Genomic DNA, 16,778 nt, shown 5'->3' with positions numbered 1-16,778 from the left:
TTTAGCAAGCATTCTTTATACCATTGAGACTCAAACACAGGCGTTTATATTGTCCATGCTGCCAAATTGTTCATACATGAATTGTTCACCCAGAAAAGCAGACACAAAACCAGGGAGTGGAGCAATGATTTAAGCTTTGCAGTTTGCAGCCTGTGTTCTCATATGACCTTTACCAAATGCCAGCCTGAACAGATAAGAAATGCTCGCCAAATGTTAGCGGAAGTGACGTGCCATGCACATTGAGTCTGGTAGCCCTGGGACTGATGTGTGCTGCACGCTAATATGATGTTATTTTGTTTCTTATAATGCTGTAAAGTCCAAATTCTATTTTTATGAGGGCACCAGTGCTCTGTGTTGCCAGTTCCTGACCAAGAAGTTTGTGTGTCAGGTGGAGCCATTCTACTGGTCAATAGCTCATGTTATAGAAATTTGGCATTACATTAAACTTTATATATATATATATATATATATATATATATATATATATATATATATATATGTACTCACCAAAAAAAGAAACCTCCTCTCAGATTCAACTGCTTTTATTTCCAGCAAATTTCTTAACATGTGTAAATATTTGTATTAGCATAAAAAGATTCAATAACTGAACAAGTGTCACAGACGTTTGACGAACAGAAATGAAATAATGATTCCCTGAATAAAGGGGGGTCAATATTAAAAGTAACAGTCAGTATCTGGTTGTCACCAGCTGCTTTAAGCCCTACAGTGCATCTCATCCTCATGGACTGCAGCAGATTTGTCAGTTCTTGCTGTGAGATGTTCCCCCACTCTTCCCCCAAGCCATTTGCAAGTTCTCCATCATGTCTGGGGGGACACATGGTTACATGTCATTTTTCACTTCAAGGATGATCAGCTGTCCTTCCTGTCTCCCTGTAGCACTGTCTTAGGTGTCTTACATTACAGACATTGCAGTTTATTGCTCTGGTCACATGTGCAGTCCTCATGCCTCCATGCAGCAGGCCTATGGCATGTTCACGCAGGTGAGCAGGTCAGTAGAAAGGTTTCTTTAGTGTCCTAAGTTATTGTAACTGTTACCTTAATTGCCTGTAATCACCCTAACTGCCTATAAACTGTTTCAATAATTGTATATATTGTAAAAGTATATACAGTGGTGCTTGAAAGTTAGCGAACATTTTTATGCAGAATTATATATATATCTGCATAATTATGACTTAAAACATCATCAGATTTTCACACAAGTCCTAAAAGTGGATAAAGAGAACCCAGATAAACAAATGAGACAAAAATATTATACTTGGCCATTTATTTATTGAGGAAAATGATCCAATATTACATATCGGTGAGTGGCAAAAGTATGTGAACCTTTGCTGTCAGTATCTGGTGTGACCCCCCTGTGCAGCAATAACTGCAACTAAACGTTTCCGGTAACTGTTGATCAGTCCTGTACATCGGCTTGGAGGAATTTTAGCCCGTTCCTCAGTAGAGAACAGCTTCAACTCTGGGATGTTGGTTGGTTTCCTCACATAAATTGTTTGCCTCAGGTTCTTCCACAACATTTCTATTGGATTAAGGTCAGGACTTTGACTTGGGCATTCCAAAACATTAACTTTATTCTTCTATAACCATTCTTTGGTAGAACGACATGTGTGCTTATGGTCGTTGTCTTGCAGCACTTTATCTTGAGATTCATATCATGGACAGCTGTCCTGACATTTTCCATTTGAATTCGCTGGTATAATTCAGAATCCATTGTTCCAGGCAATCATAAACGGGGTGCCAACCCATCGCAAGGCACAATCACACACACGTTCATACACTAAGGACAATTTGGAAATGCCAATCAGCCTACAATGCATGTCTTTGGACTGAGGGAGAAAGGCAAAGTACTGGAGGAAACCCCGAAGCACAGGGAGAACATGCAAACTCCACCCACACAGGGAGAAGGCAAGATTCGAATCCCCAACTCTGGAGGTGTGAGGCAAATGCAGTAACCATCACCAACCACTTGTCCTGTACCAGCATGCCCAAAGGTGCTTTATTAGTCGTCTACCACAGAAATTTTTAGTTCAGGAATGACACTCCATACCTTTCATTGAACTATTGTTACATTTGATGTTATGGAAAGTCCATGAAACAAGTCACTTCCTGCTATCAACCAGAAAATACAAAATTCTCTGACCTGAAGACTTTCCAGTGGTGGGAAACCTACTGACCTTTATAAATCGGTTTATTATTAAAGGTCATCCATCATACAAGTTCTTGTGAATGTGAACTGTAATTACAAAAACAGTAAGATATTAACATGAGCACATTATGTGAATTACAGCTGGCACTACACAGAAAATATCAGAGCTGTTGTTGCAGAAAATTCAACACCTTAACACCGTCTAACTAATCAGAATCGAGGATTCAACCTCAATACGAGCTTTGAGACATTATTAGAGCTGGTAAAAATCACAACAACAACAACAACAACAACAATGCCTTGATGCTAAATAAGAAAAAGAGTTAAGCACTTTTAGGGAAAGAAACAATAACAAAACAATTCAAATAAATTCAGTTTTATTTGTATAGCACTTTTAACAATGGACATTGTCCCGAAGCAGCTTTAAAGAAACATATAAATTCAGGATATAGATTTTAAATGTATGTGACGGTGGCAAGGAAAAACTCCCTGAGATGCTATGAGGAAGAAATCTTGAGAGGAACCAGACTCAAAAGGAACCCATCCTAATCTGAGTGACACTAGATTGCAGTTCTGCAATTATAAATAAATAAATCCCTTCTATAAGTGTGCTAATACTACATATTCAAATAGTGCAGTTGTGTAACTGTGTAAAATTGTGTAAAAGTCATTACAGTTTTTACATGAAGTCTGTTTTGTTGAACTTATCCACTGTTCACTGATGGAGACTAGAGTGCTGTTTGTGGCAATTGCAGTCCTAAAGTTATCATACTGATTGTAGTCCTAGCCATCATAGCATAATTGTTCATATGAATTGACGTCCAGAGCCATCCTTATGGTTTTTAAGTGGTACCATCCTCAGTAACCTCAATGATCTTTAGGCTGTAGCACGTGGGGCCATCCTCAGCACCAGCATGTGACTTCCAATTGATGAGAATGCCAAGCAGAAGTAGGGCATCAGGATGGATCGGGCAGGTCCAGAGAGCAGAAGGGGTCAGGATCGTTGGTATCTCAGGAGTATCATGTGTAGCTTGACAGAAAGAAAGCGGGAGAGAGAGGGAAAGAGAGTGAGAGATTGTTAGGTGTTCTTATTGTTCCGTAATGTTTAAGGACAATGTACTTTGCGTGAGTGCAAGCAGGGACTCTGGCAAGACAGCATAACTGAAAGGGAGAGTCAGAAGGTAACAAAGACATGAGGGTGCCCTGGGACATAAGATGGCCAGCCGCTCCACCATCAAGAAACCTGGGTGAATGCGTGAAAGTGGGTGGGGTCGGGGGGGGACAACGACAGCATCCAAACCTCCCAGTTCACCACAACACTCTATGCCTGTGAGCGCTCTAGATCTGCCCCTTTACCTATTCACAAAATAGCTTGACTAAACAAATGTGTTTTCATCCTTGCCTTAAACACTGAGACTGTGTCTGAGTCCCGAAAAATGTTTAAAATGGTTTTGTAAGAGAAATATAGAGGAAGAATTCTGTTCCATATGGGGCCTGTTTGCGTTTCTTCTCCAGATCACGCTATCATCACAATGGTAACATCAATACGCAATATAGATTTTGCATTTGGTGTTCCCTGGATGCAGGCACTCTGGTCTAGCTGAGTGCACAAGGGACAGTACACACACATACACACGTGCACGCACACACACACACACACACGCACACACACACTTCAATAATAAATGACAGAAAAGAGTCTCAAGCAACTTTTTCAAGTAAACAGGGAACAAATGTGAGTCAAGAAACGTGGAAAAGAAAATGTAGGGATAGAGACAGCAAAAAGGGAAGAGTATGATGTATACGTGTGAAACAGCACAAGAAAGAGAGATGCTATCATGCTCATTGGTGTATGATTGGTAATTCGGCTCCAATGACAACTGTGTGACCAAATGCTGGATAGCCAGCATGCACGTATCCAAGTTTCTGAGAATGTCTTGTGTGAGTTTATGTGCGTATTTGTGCATGTGTGTGTGTGTGTGTGTGTGTATTTATTTATGCCTAGAGAAGCTCAGACAGTCACAGCGATTCATTCTAACTCTAGCGTGACCAATGTGCTGGGAGAAATAGATTGAGTTGACATCACAAACAGACCACAACTGTACAGCGGGGGAAAGGCCTGGAATGCTGGAATGTTGTGTAACCCACTTTTATGTAAAAAAAATTAAGTCCAATGCCACTTTTATCATCGTTCAAAGTGTCTTAGAGGTCTTAGGAGTGGATTTCAGAACTGGTGCTCTATGGGTGTATAAAAATCCATATATATATATATATATATATATATATATATATATATATATATATATATATATATATAATAAGGGTTTGTTAAAGAGTGTTTCAGGAGTGTATGTGCTGACAAGCTGAGGGAATCACATTGCTTGGCCAGCAGCAGGAAAAAAGTAGCCATTCCAATACAGCAGTGATGTGCAAGCGGCGATACAGGACACTTCCTGTGCTGACGTAGCACTGGGATTAGGATTAGCTCTGGTTCATCTGAGGGAATTCCTCCAAGGATGAATGCAAACAAACCAAGACACAAAACGTACGTTCAGACATGAGCTTAGCACGAAAAGCCTACAGGTGATATGCAGTTTTACACACACACACACACATAAATATAAACAAATATGTTGTCCACTAAATGATCTCATTAGGTCAGGCTACCCCGGTAAGCCTCTTAGCAGTCTCCATAGACGCACATACTCTAGTCCTCCCACAAATAGTCCTCTGGCTATTTGTATTGTGGCCCACTCAACTTAGTCAGGGGAAAGCCAAGCGACAACAGGGTGGGGGATGGAGGGAAGCCGGAAATGTTTAACTAGTTTAACCAGGACTACCCTAAGATCCTAAGATCCTCTATCCCTTTGTACGTCACACACATGTGCACAAGCACGCACAGGGCTCACTTAAGAGTCTTTTCTAATGCACTCATACAGACGGTGGACACCTGGCAGGAAGGGATTTGCTTCTGGAAAGTGTGGTAGTGTGGAAAGCGGAGCGGAAGCGAGGGATGATAGGATGAGTGCTGATGAAGGCATATGCGTCGGATTGCCTGCATCATTAGCAGCTGTGGCGTCACACCGCCCTGTTGATGTGGTGGGATGACAAATAGGGATGTCCGTGCAAGCTGTGGATATGTGTAATTACCGGTGTTAATATAAATCTGTAATAAAACATGACTATGCTGGCTCACTGGTTAAGGCTTTGGCCTACTGATTGGAAGGTTGCGAGTTCCCAGTGCTAGCAAGCTGCCACTGTTGGGTTCTTGAACAACAACCTTAAACCTCAACATCGCAAGTGTAAGTTGCTTTGGATAACTTACAATTTGTCAAAACAAAGGCCAAGTGTAAAGCAACATGACTTGACCAGGCATTGCATGTTGTGTATATTGGGGGGGGGGGGGGGGGGGGGGCTGACAATTCTCTGAACAGTATATAAGGGTATATAATAGTTAACTCCCCTGAATTGGCTGAATCAGTATTTGATGATTTAATGATTACACAGTGTGTATAGTTTGCGTAAACACAGTACTGCTTTTACTGGAGCGAATCCAAGAATCCTAATCAGAGTCTGGTCAGAACACAAGCATGCTGTCATGTACAGGGCATTCCACAAAACAGAATCAAGAAACGGGGGCCAGGTTCAAAACCAGGCCATGGACATAAACACATAATAGAGAACTCAGGAAACAAGGCCCGGACTTAAAACAACTAATTGCACAATGAGACATTGACACAACATTGTATAGATAGACTAAATAATCAGAACAAAACACAGAACAGGTGAACACCATCAGGCAACAGACCAATGACTGGATGTGGCGGAGACAGGACCGGAACAGGAACGAAAACAAACACAAGTACATAGGTGCTTGTTGGGAACCGTGATAAGAAGGGGAAACCATGACACTATGCTATGCTGAACATACCAAAAAGAATTCAGAACATTCAGGTATTTTTCCAGAGAATACCATGAGGATTTCATTTAACAAGATTATGTCAATAATTATCCATCCATCCATCCATTTTCCGTACCACGTATCTTACACAGGATCGCCGGGGCACATCATGGACAGGGTGCCAACCCAAATTCAGGGCACAATCACACATATATTAACCCCCCCCCCCCCCAACCCCCAGATATAAACCCCCTCAAAGAGAATCACAAAGAAAGGATGATGGATGAGGGACTTCCTAAAATTACACCTCACTAATTGTAATAAGCAAACTAAAACGTACACCCACAGACCACTTTGTTAGGGACACCTGTACACCATTACCTGGTCTTTTATAAATCTTCAGTTGTCCAGTTTCGGTGAGGTTGTGCACACCATAGCCTCAGATTCCGTTGTTGCCTGACAGGATTGGAATGGGATCGTCTGCTGTTCTAGCCAATCTACATCAAGGTTCAACGCCTTGTGCATTCTGAGATGCTTTTCAGCTCACCATGGTTGTAAAAAGAGTTCATTTGAGTTACTCTACCTCAAACCAGTCTGGCCTGTCTCCTCAACAAAGCATTCACACCCAGTGAACTGACTCGCTCACTGGATGTTTTTCATTTTTCTCACCATTCTGTGTGAGCTCGTTCCACATAAAAATCCCAGAAGATCAGCCATTTCTGAAATTCTCAAACCAGCCCAGCAAATCAATGAGATCCTTTTTTCCCCACCAGTCTGATGTTTTTCCACTATTCTGCACATAGTTCAATGAATGAGCAAATGTACAGCCGATGCTAATAAAGTTGTAGGTGAGTGTATTTCTTGAGTTTTGTGAGAACAAAAAACAATCATTTAAATACACGTCAAACACCCCTATAATAGCGCAGATCATTTCTCCACCATTGACTATTTTGTCACTTAGCAAGCTAGCTTAGTGAATTAGCTAGATAAATTAGTTAGCTTTACTATGCATTCATTTACCACACCAGTTAACTTGTGGAATTTAGGTTACTTGGATACAGTGTTGCAATCTACTTATGTTAGCTGGTTAACTTATCTTTCTACTAGCCTATAGTTTGCTAGCTAGCCAAATGTAGCATTGTTAAATACCCTCTCATAAGTACCACACATTTTTTTTTTAAATTGATTGAATTTTTTACAGTACAACAAGTTCTTTCTTCCCCTCTATGCCTTTTTTTTTTTAACTGTTTTTTTAAAAAATAGATGGATGGTGTTTGATGTGTGATGCTAACCGAGAGTGTACATTTCAAATTATTGAATTAACTGAAATGATAATATTGAGATGTATGATTATACCATTTCACCACATTTGTGTAGTTACACTGTGTGGTTAAAAAAACAAAACAAAACAAGAAGTATCCTGCCTTCAAGATCCTCCTGTCCATATATCGTCTGTCTGGCCTGTAATCAAATTAGTTTCACAATGTCACTCCTGCTTTCCTCACTTCCTGTTTCTGTTGACCCTGTGTCCTCACCACATTAGTGCTGCCAGGCCATTCTATCACACCTACGCACTACTGATGAACTTCCTTGAATTTAATGAATATGGCTAAAAGATCTGGTGTATATACCTGTGCAACAGAGACCACTTAGTGTCTGGGTGCGTGTGATAAGAGAAAGTGAAGCCAACCGCAGGGTTAGAGGCCCCTGTAGCTAAGGGGTCAGACCTCCGAACCCCCAGAGCTTCAATAAAGGAACAGACACTGTCTCGTTTTTTTCTCCCGACCATCTCTGCTCTTAATCATCTGGCGAACCTAGCAGCACTGAGAAATTTCCTATTACACTAATTAATGGAGAGCACCACTTTCCTGCCTGCAGCCTCTTCATTTTCAGGCTCAAGCTTTCATATATGGTTCGTTATCTTGACATGTGACACATTCCAGTTTTAATAGAACAGAAAGTATAGCATTGCTAGAAATGAGAGCATGCCCAATAACACATAGATACAAACAGAAGACAGAAATCTTTTATAGCCTGTCGCTGTTACTTTGATATATTTTAGATATAGAAGTAGTAAACCCAGGAATGTTGCTCTCTCTCTCTCTCTCTCTCTCTCTCTCTCTCTATCATTCAGGAGTACAAGTGAGATGAGTTTTGACAGGCTCTTACTCAGAGGTGAGTGGGTATATGTGTGTCATGAGGCATGTTCTCCAATTCTCTCTTTCTCTCTCTCTCTCTCTCTCTCACAGACACACACACACACACACACACACACACACAGAGTGATGGTCACCATCACCATTAAATAGAGTCTATAGTATTAATCACTGGGTTACTTCAAAAACATGGCCAAAAACTTCAGCCAATCAGCTTTCAGTAGGCATTTCGCGCAATTAGCATTTGAGATATTGTCACAAATCATCTATAGACTCTTTATTATTATTTTTTTTTAAATGTAATTCGGCAAGACCTGTCCACTGGGAGCACTATTTGCAAAGAGTGCTTGGACCCCACAGATCGCTGCTTGCAGCTTTATTTATTTATTTATTATTGTTATTATTATTATAATTTTTTTTTTTTTGGTCATTGTTGTATAAATCATGCAGTTCAACCTATCTTTAGTGAACAAACAATTTACACTCAAACAGTGTGAACGTTTATGTTTAGTATCTTGTTAAACCCGCTTTATTGGCAACAACCTCGGCCTGACCCTTCTGTATTTAATCTCTCATTGATTATTTAATATGACTGGGAGGGAGCTTCATTTTATGTATATAGCTTTATCAGTGTTTCATTTCACCTGAAGTAAGGGACACATAAAGAAAGGTGTGAAAGTTTTGATTTAAAATTAGGGACTTTAAGGGGAAAAAACAAGAAAAATGATATGGTCCTTTACTGTTGTTTTTTTTTTTTTTGGGACCCTTTCAACCATATACATGACTGGAAGTTAATTTCAAGTGCACACACACACACACACATTTTTCTATCCAGGCTGTCTGTTAAGGCCCTAGGTCAGCAGAATTAGTCAGAAATTTAAATATGAGTAAAATGCATTTAAGTCATCAGTCTCGTCTGAATTGGGCTAACATGGCCATATGCCTCAGCGCTCTCATTATAACACTGCTGGAAGCCAGTGTGTGTTTCCATATGTGTGACAGCATGTTTGTGAGAAGCTTAGTGATTTTGAATGGTACAGTTATGCTCACATATACCAATGACATGGATAAATAGAACTATAATGAGATTATGTTTAGTTGCCAGCAAAGGCACAACGCCACTGGGACAAATGAATCTAATGCTCTCAGACATCTGGGAATGTTTAACGTACAACTACACACACACACACACACACACACACACACACACACACACACACACACACATTTTTCTATCCAGGCTGTCTTTCTGTTTTATCATTATTTTGTGTGTGCGTTTCTTTTCTCTGTGTCCACATGGGTTTCCTCCGGGTTTTCTAGTTTCCTCCCAGTTCCCGAAAAACACGCCAGTAGGTGGATCGGCTAAGATAAATTGCTCTTAATTGTGCGTGTGCATGGTGTACTGTGAGGGACATCCCGGATGTATTCCCATTTCACATCAAGTATACATATTCATTAAAAAAAAAGTAACAGTTTAAACTTCATTTCACAACATTATTAGTGTAACCACAAAATATCTATTTCCTCCTGTTTAAAACCTCAGAAAAAAGAAATGAAAAGAAGAAAAACTATAGCCTACAATGCAGTATTTTAACTGTCACCACTATGAATGGCTTCATTCATCAGAATTTATTTAAAAGATAGAACACTTAGTATGACGGGCACATCAAATGATCACAACCACACTGAATATACTTTATATTGAGGAGTGTGTGTGTGTGTGTGTGTGTGTGTGTGAGAGAGAGAGAGAAAGAGAGAGAGAGAGATCTCATGATGGGAATGCAGTGGCTTCCAACAGCTGTGTGTATGTGTGTGATGGAATGACATGCTGTGAGAGCCTGATCTGGGCTGTGCAGTGTGTGTGTGTGTGTGTGTGTGTGTGTGTGTGTGTGTGTGTGTGTGTGCAACATTACATTTGCCCCCTAACTGCACGTCCACTATTATCTGTAAAGCCCAATGGTGTGATGCTTCACTCGTGCTCTGTGTGTGTGTGTGTGTGTGTATATGTGTGTATGTACTCATGGAGAACATTTTTTTTTGGACACTGAAGTCCAGTCTGTTCATATGACTCGTACATAAAACAACTAAGCCCCTGTTAACCTCTGTGTTTGTTCTGAATCCAATTCAAACGGTCAATTTGACATTTTTACTAAAATGATTTTTCCAGCCTGAAACTTCTGAAACTAATGAATCAAAAAAGGGGCAATAGTCAATTCTTCTTGTGTCTTGTACAAATAACCCGGAAGATATGTAGAACACGATGAAGGAAAAAAACAATTACGTTGAGGTCTACGGGGTGTCCGATCTTATCTGGAAAGCGCCGGTGTGGGTGCATGTTTTCATTCCAACCAAGTGGAAGCCACACCTGAGTCTACTGAAAGCCAAGATCAACTGTTTAAACAGGTAGAATCAGGTGTGGCTCCTCCTCCTGGAATGAAAAGCTGCACCCACACAGGCCTTTCCAGATAAGATCGGACACCCCTGCTCTATAAATCCTGCACCCTTAAATCCTGGGGATGGAGCTTCATGAACATGGATGGGAATCAATCGGATGGGAAATGTTGATCCCAATTATCCGTTAGAGACCTAATCTTACCTAATGCACCTTTAAATGTGAAACAAATATGGATCCAAAACTGATTTTTGATGCCCATGATATGATTCCTGTCTCTTAATTATACTCACTTTTTTATTCCTGTCTCTTAATTATATTCTCTGCTAAATCATTCTAAATAGTCGAAAGAAAAATGTCAGAAAAAGAGTTTTTTCTTCTGTGTGGATTGTATACATATGAAGACACACACAGTTACTTCTTTCGCTACTTTTATTCCTTGTTTCACACATTCTTCATAAGCTTAAGATTCCTACCGTAGCAGAGCTTAATTTCCAGATTTAGTAGATTAATGTCCATCCATCCATTTTCTGTGCCGGTTATCCTACACAGGGTTGCAAGTGAGCCTGGAGCCTTTCCCAGGGAACCGGGGGCACAAGGAGGCAGACATCCTGGATAGGGTGCAAACCCATCTCAGGGCACAATCACACAACAGACAATTTGGAAATGCCAATCACTGACTGGGGAGGAATCCAGAGTACCTGGAGGAAACCCTTGAAGCACAGGAAGACCATGCAAACTTCACATGAGATTCAAACCCCCAACCCCAAAGGTGCGAGGCAAACGTGCTAACCGCTAACCCACCGTGCTGCCCAGTAGATTAATGTGAAAATGCTTTTTTTTTAGTGAATGACATGTATCTGCATATATTTTCAGATTAATTAACACAGTTTCTCATTATTATAATGCTGTATGTTTGCTCTTGAAGGCATGAGTTGAAACTATGCCATACAAGCCTTATTCATGCCTTTATTGGAAAATAATCAATAATGGTAGTAAATAAACATGCTCAGGTGGTAAAGTGGGTTGTCCACTAATCGCAGGGTTGGCGGTTCAATCCCCGGCTCACGTGCCAGAGTGTCCTTGGGCAAGACACTGAACGCCAAGTTGCTCCTGATGGCAGGCTAGTGCCGTGTGTGTGTGTGTATGTGTGAATGGGTGAATGAGAAACAGTGTGAAGTGCTTTGTAGAACTGCAGAAGGTTACAAGGCACTATACAAGTGCAGACCATTTACTATGTATACCTGTTATAAATGCCACAGCGGTTTGCCAACACTAACAAATTTTTATTTCCGTATAAAAGAAAGGTATGTTGGTAATTTTGTGTATCGATTGCGAAACAAGTTATCACAGATTATAACCACTACAAAAAGCCATTCACCCACCAGCCTCTAGTTTCTGGATTAGGCCACAATCACATCGGGTTTAAATCTGACTGTTAATAAAGACACAAATATTTTGAGCACCATTCTGTTACCCCTCCTAGCATACATTTAGACACCAGCCTTTCTTTTGTTTCTTTCTCTTAAAGCTAAAGTAACAAGAAATGGAAATATAGAGAAATAAATATAGTTATGGATTAACCAGAAAGCACAACGTTCTCGGTCAAGAAGATTTTCCCATGGCGGAAAACTTACTGGCTGTTACACAGTGCTGACACTGGAGTCTCCTTCCATAAGTGTTAAATAATAAAGATCAGAAGAGAGGATTCAACAGTGCTGGGGTATAAATATGAATATAAATCTGACCTAATAAAAATAAATATTAAATAAATCTGATAAACATAAATATGAAATAAACGTGATTTACTTAATTTCTAAGTTGTTCTAACATCACTAATAATGTGATACTTTATATGAGTTATATGTACTGTATATAATATGGTGAGGTAATGGAGCTTTTTATGGGACACCGAAATAATAAGATGATGGGGGGATTTATGATTTATTCCAAGTGGATAAGATAGATCCCAGATATGACTGTAATGTGCGCGTAGTCCATTCGTTCATCCTTGTACAATGATCTGAATTCACTGGTTTAAGGAGGAAACGTGGGACATGCCATTAGACTTAGTAACATCTGATAGTAGTTTGCAGCATCATCTGGAAACGTGAGTCGATGTCCTCATCGGACGAGAGCGAGATAGTTGTGGAATGGGCTTGATTCAGACGCTAGTGTACTGGAGTAAAAGCATCAGCAGGAATGAGATCAGACAGATGTGTATCTGGATACAAATCACTATCCTTGTGTCTGAGTGTATGCAATACCATACTAGGCCTGCTTGGCTCAGAAGGCCGGTAGAGGATCTCTAAGTGTTTGTGCGTGTGAGTGTGTATGTGTGTGTGTGTGTGTGTGTGTGTGTGTGTGTGTGTGTGTGTGTGTGTGTGTGTGGGATGCACCCGTTGGCTTACCACGGAGGGAATTCCTGTTGCAATACCTTTGGAATCCTTCGTTCAAACTTCCCAATTCCTTCTCGGCGCACGTGATCAGCACAACTAATGCAGTAGCAATGAAGAAAGACAGACTTGGAACGGTGTTGAAGGTGAAAGAAATTTGGGGAATGCAGCAGTGCCGGAGGTGATGCGTGGATTGGGAAAGGTGTGTATTTCAGGGATGACGATGATGTTTTTGGAGACTTGGACTCACTCAGAAAACTATACAATCGGCGCTTTTTTCATTAAATGTACAGTGGGTGCACTTTATTGGTAAGCGATTTTTGACTGCAACCTATCTTTCACTAAGCGCAATTTATCAACCCTCTCATCCTTTGCTGAAAATTGGACCACAATATGACTACTGACCAGATATTATTTGAGTGGAGGTCCATTCCTAGCATGGTGTTTTACTCTGAAATGAATGGATCAGGAACAGCAGCATGGTGTGCATTCTTAAAAGCCATTTTATTAAACACACCTACCTTGTTAGTGTATAGTAAGGTACTAATGTTCATCGTTTCCCATGTACAGTTTGACCTGACCTATAAACTTCCCAAACCTGAGGTTTTAAAAAAAAAAAAAAACAGCAATGCTGGAGTACTAGAGTGACTCAAACCATTAGTTAGAACATACTTCCTCCAAAACATGCTTTTGAATTAGAACTTTATGATCTTTGCTGCTCTTGTTATGTGACAGTCAGACATAAGCATTATCTGCCATCTTCTGCAGACCTGAGCTCACAGTGTGTGTGTGGGGGGGGGGCAGCAGGTTGGGGGTCCTAATATGAATGAATGAATGAATCTTTATCGATCACGTATACATTATAGCTTGGTAGTGCTGGGGCTTGAACTCCCGGCCTTCCGAGCAGTAGCCCATAGCCTTAACCACTAAGCCACCACTGCCCCCTAATATGGTTCTACTTTGAACCATATTTTTTTTATTTAGAAGGTTTTAGACTCCCAGAGCCACAAGCCAAAAAAACCTTTATAGTGGTAGATGAATAGCATGTCAGCGTCACATCGGTAACTGTATTCCTTGTGTGTCTTGAATGTATAGCATGTTCCATGCTCTGGAGGTAGCAGAGAGACACATGCATGTAACACACAGGTGTGTAAAGTTCTAAGATAAATTAAGAGGTGGGGGGAGTCCTACTTCTTTCATGTTTTCATTTCATTTACTATAAAATAGGCCTAAAGTATGAAGACATTTCATTAAGCTAGCTGTGGTGATTATATACTGTAGTTGCAGAAATCCAGAGGACTGATAACTATAAGCAAATAGAGGTAAAAAAAAAAAGCTAAAGAAGGGAAGGTTTGGGGAGTTGTTGTTGTAGTTCGCATGTAGCTGTCCAGCTGTCGGTACAGTTGATCACAACAAATAGTTCGATTGATTCACAAAAATTCTCAACTCGTAATACCTGAGCTGTGCAGCACAACACGCGAAACCTAACAGATCTTAAACCGAATACAATCACACACACTCTAGAGAGGAGAACAGGACTTTCCACATGCATGTATGTGTGTTTGTGTGTCTTACGCAATATGACACAAGTGTTCCATCAACACGTGGTGGTTTTGTGGAACATGCAGCCTGGGTCACAGCCAGAGAGCATTGTGGGCCGGCGCACTGAGAAGTTTTTCCCATCTGAGTTCATTTTGGGTTCATGGTTCCAGCTCCTCAGAGAGGAGAGTTTGTGCATGTGTGTTGTTCATATGTGTGTGTGTGTGTGTGTGTGTGTGAGAGAGTGTGTATCCATATGCATTAGTGTTTGTGTAAAAAAGGGGTCTATAATCCCTAGACAGCAGTGTAACGTATCACTAATACTGGCGCAGGCTCTTCCCTCAGCTTTTATTTTTAAACTCCAGTGTGGAGACAAAGGGTCCAGTCAGCGCTGCCTCTGAGAACCAGGCCATGGGAGCCTGACCAAGCCCGGCTGCGTCACACACTCACCGCGTGTGTGTGTCCCGCGCAAGAGCAGACGTGCAGACCCACCGGAATGGGGGAGTGGAAAAAAAGAGGAAGAGAGAAAGGGAGAGAGGCCTGGCAAGGAGACAGCATCAGTGACAGCATCAGGGGCATTGGGCCATTTGTGATGATGTCACGGGATGAGGAAGTGGTTCAAGCCATGTGATGTACAAGGAGGGAAAGCACAAAGAAGAGCCTGTGCCAGAGCTGCCAGAGTACACACAACTGTTTTTTTGTTTTGTTTTTTAACGTCAAAGTCCTTCTGTTTTACTATTATATCCTGTTAGTTTCAAAGTAACCTATTAGATTTGGACTAAACGTGGAACAGCACTAAAACCAATACAGGTTTTTCCAATATGGTTCATCTTCTCCAACAAACTCACAAAGAATATATTTAGAATCGTTTTAAAACAACAAGTGATTTTAGTTATGGTCATACTCTTATTTTAATTAGAGACCATGACAAGAAATGCGATAAGATGTGAGATATCTATTTCCAGTCCGAAACCCAACTCTGAGTGCGCAGAGTTTGCATGTTCTGCCCGTGCTTTGGGGGTTTCATCTGGGTACTCCGGTTTCCCCCAGTCCAAAGACATGTGGTGTAGGCTGATTGGCATTTCTCCAATTTCATGAAATATTTTTCTTATGTTTATATTTATGGTTTGTTGTGTTTCTCTTTTCTTCTTTGTGCTTTAATCCTTCATATCATGCTGCAGAAACGGCCGAGTGCCTCCCTTAGTACTTCGTGGACATCCTGCGGCCTCACCGGTGGGATCGGGTTCAACTCAGGTGTGTGTGTGTATTCTTCCCACACTTGGGCACATCATCTACCCAGAAGCCTTCGTACACCTGACCCATGTCCTTGTAGACAAAGCGTCCGTGTCCTTGTTTCTTCCCATCCTTCATGTAGCCCTCATACCTGTTCCCGTTCCTGAGGAACAGCACGCCCTTGCCGTGGGGTTTATCCCTGAACCACTCTCCTTCATAAACATCTCCATTCTCGTAAGTCATCCTCCCATTTCCGCTCCTCTCATTCCTCACCCACTCCCCCTCATATCGGGATGAAGAGCTGTAGAAATATTTTCCAAACCACTCTTTCTTATCGTTTCTCCAGTTCCCCAAATACACTTTTAAATACCGCTCAGATGGCAGCTGCAGTTTGTAGAGTGTCCCAAAACCATCACGCACATCCCATTTCCATTCACCTTCATACATCGTTCTGGCACTCGTCCACACCTGAGTTCCCTGTCCATGCCTCTGGTTTTTCCTCCACTCTCTGGTGTACAGATCTCCATTGGGGCTGTAGAAGGTGTGGAGGAGGCCATGCTTCTGAGTCTTTATCTCCACAACTTTCCAGCGGGACTCCTTGATCCTTGGTTTGCCGATTAAAGCCATCAGTGATCTTGAAACAATCAGTGTGCAATAAACAGCGTAGTGTCTGCTCAGTATATATAGCCTACACTCTGATTGGCATTTCTAATTGTCCGTAGTGTATGAATGTGTATGTGATTGTGCCCTGCGATGTGTTGGCACCCCGTCCAGGGTGTCCCCCTGCCTTGTGCCCTGAGTTCCCTGGGATTAGACTCCAGGCTCCCCGTGACCCTGTGTAGGATAAGCAGTATGGAAAATGGATGGATTTATTACTTTTGTTATTTTTATTATTACTTTTTTACTCTAAACATATTTTTAGGCAAAAAATAAAAAAATCCTACCAATTTAGTATTCAGTTTTTGATGTGAAATGATTTAAATGCTTTGGCATT

General features: G+C 41.1%; 1 protein-coding gene across 1 annotated transcript; it reads right to left on the bottom strand.

Moving 5' to 3' along the window:
* Positions 1-15,792: 15,792 nt before the first annotated feature.
* LOC128599402 (MORN repeat-containing protein 3-like) lies at positions 15,793-16,411 on the bottom strand. Its single transcript, XM_053610939.1, has one exon. The coding sequence runs from the start codon at positions 16,409-16,411 to the stop codon at positions 15,797-15,799; it is 615 nt and encodes a 204-aa protein (XP_053466914.1). The 3' UTR covers positions 15,793-15,796.
* Between the last annotated feature and the right edge of the window lie 367 nt (positions 16,412-16,778).

The sequence above is a fragment of the Ictalurus furcatus genome, chromosome 23 (assembly GCF_023375685.1).
Source record: "Ictalurus furcatus strain D&B chromosome 23, Billie_1.0, whole genome shotgun sequence".
NCBI lineage: Eukaryota > Metazoa > Chordata > Actinopteri > Siluriformes > Ictaluridae > Ictalurus > Ictalurus furcatus.
Note: the sequence above shows the minus strand (reverse complement) of the source record. Positions and strands in the feature narration are given on the sequence as shown.

Bases quoted from the DNA above. Each gene is read 5' to 3' on its own strand.
- LOC128599402 (XM_053610939.1), bottom strand. From the start codon at position 16,411: ATGGCTTTAATCGGCAAACCAAGGATCAAGGAGTCCCGCTGGAAAGTT.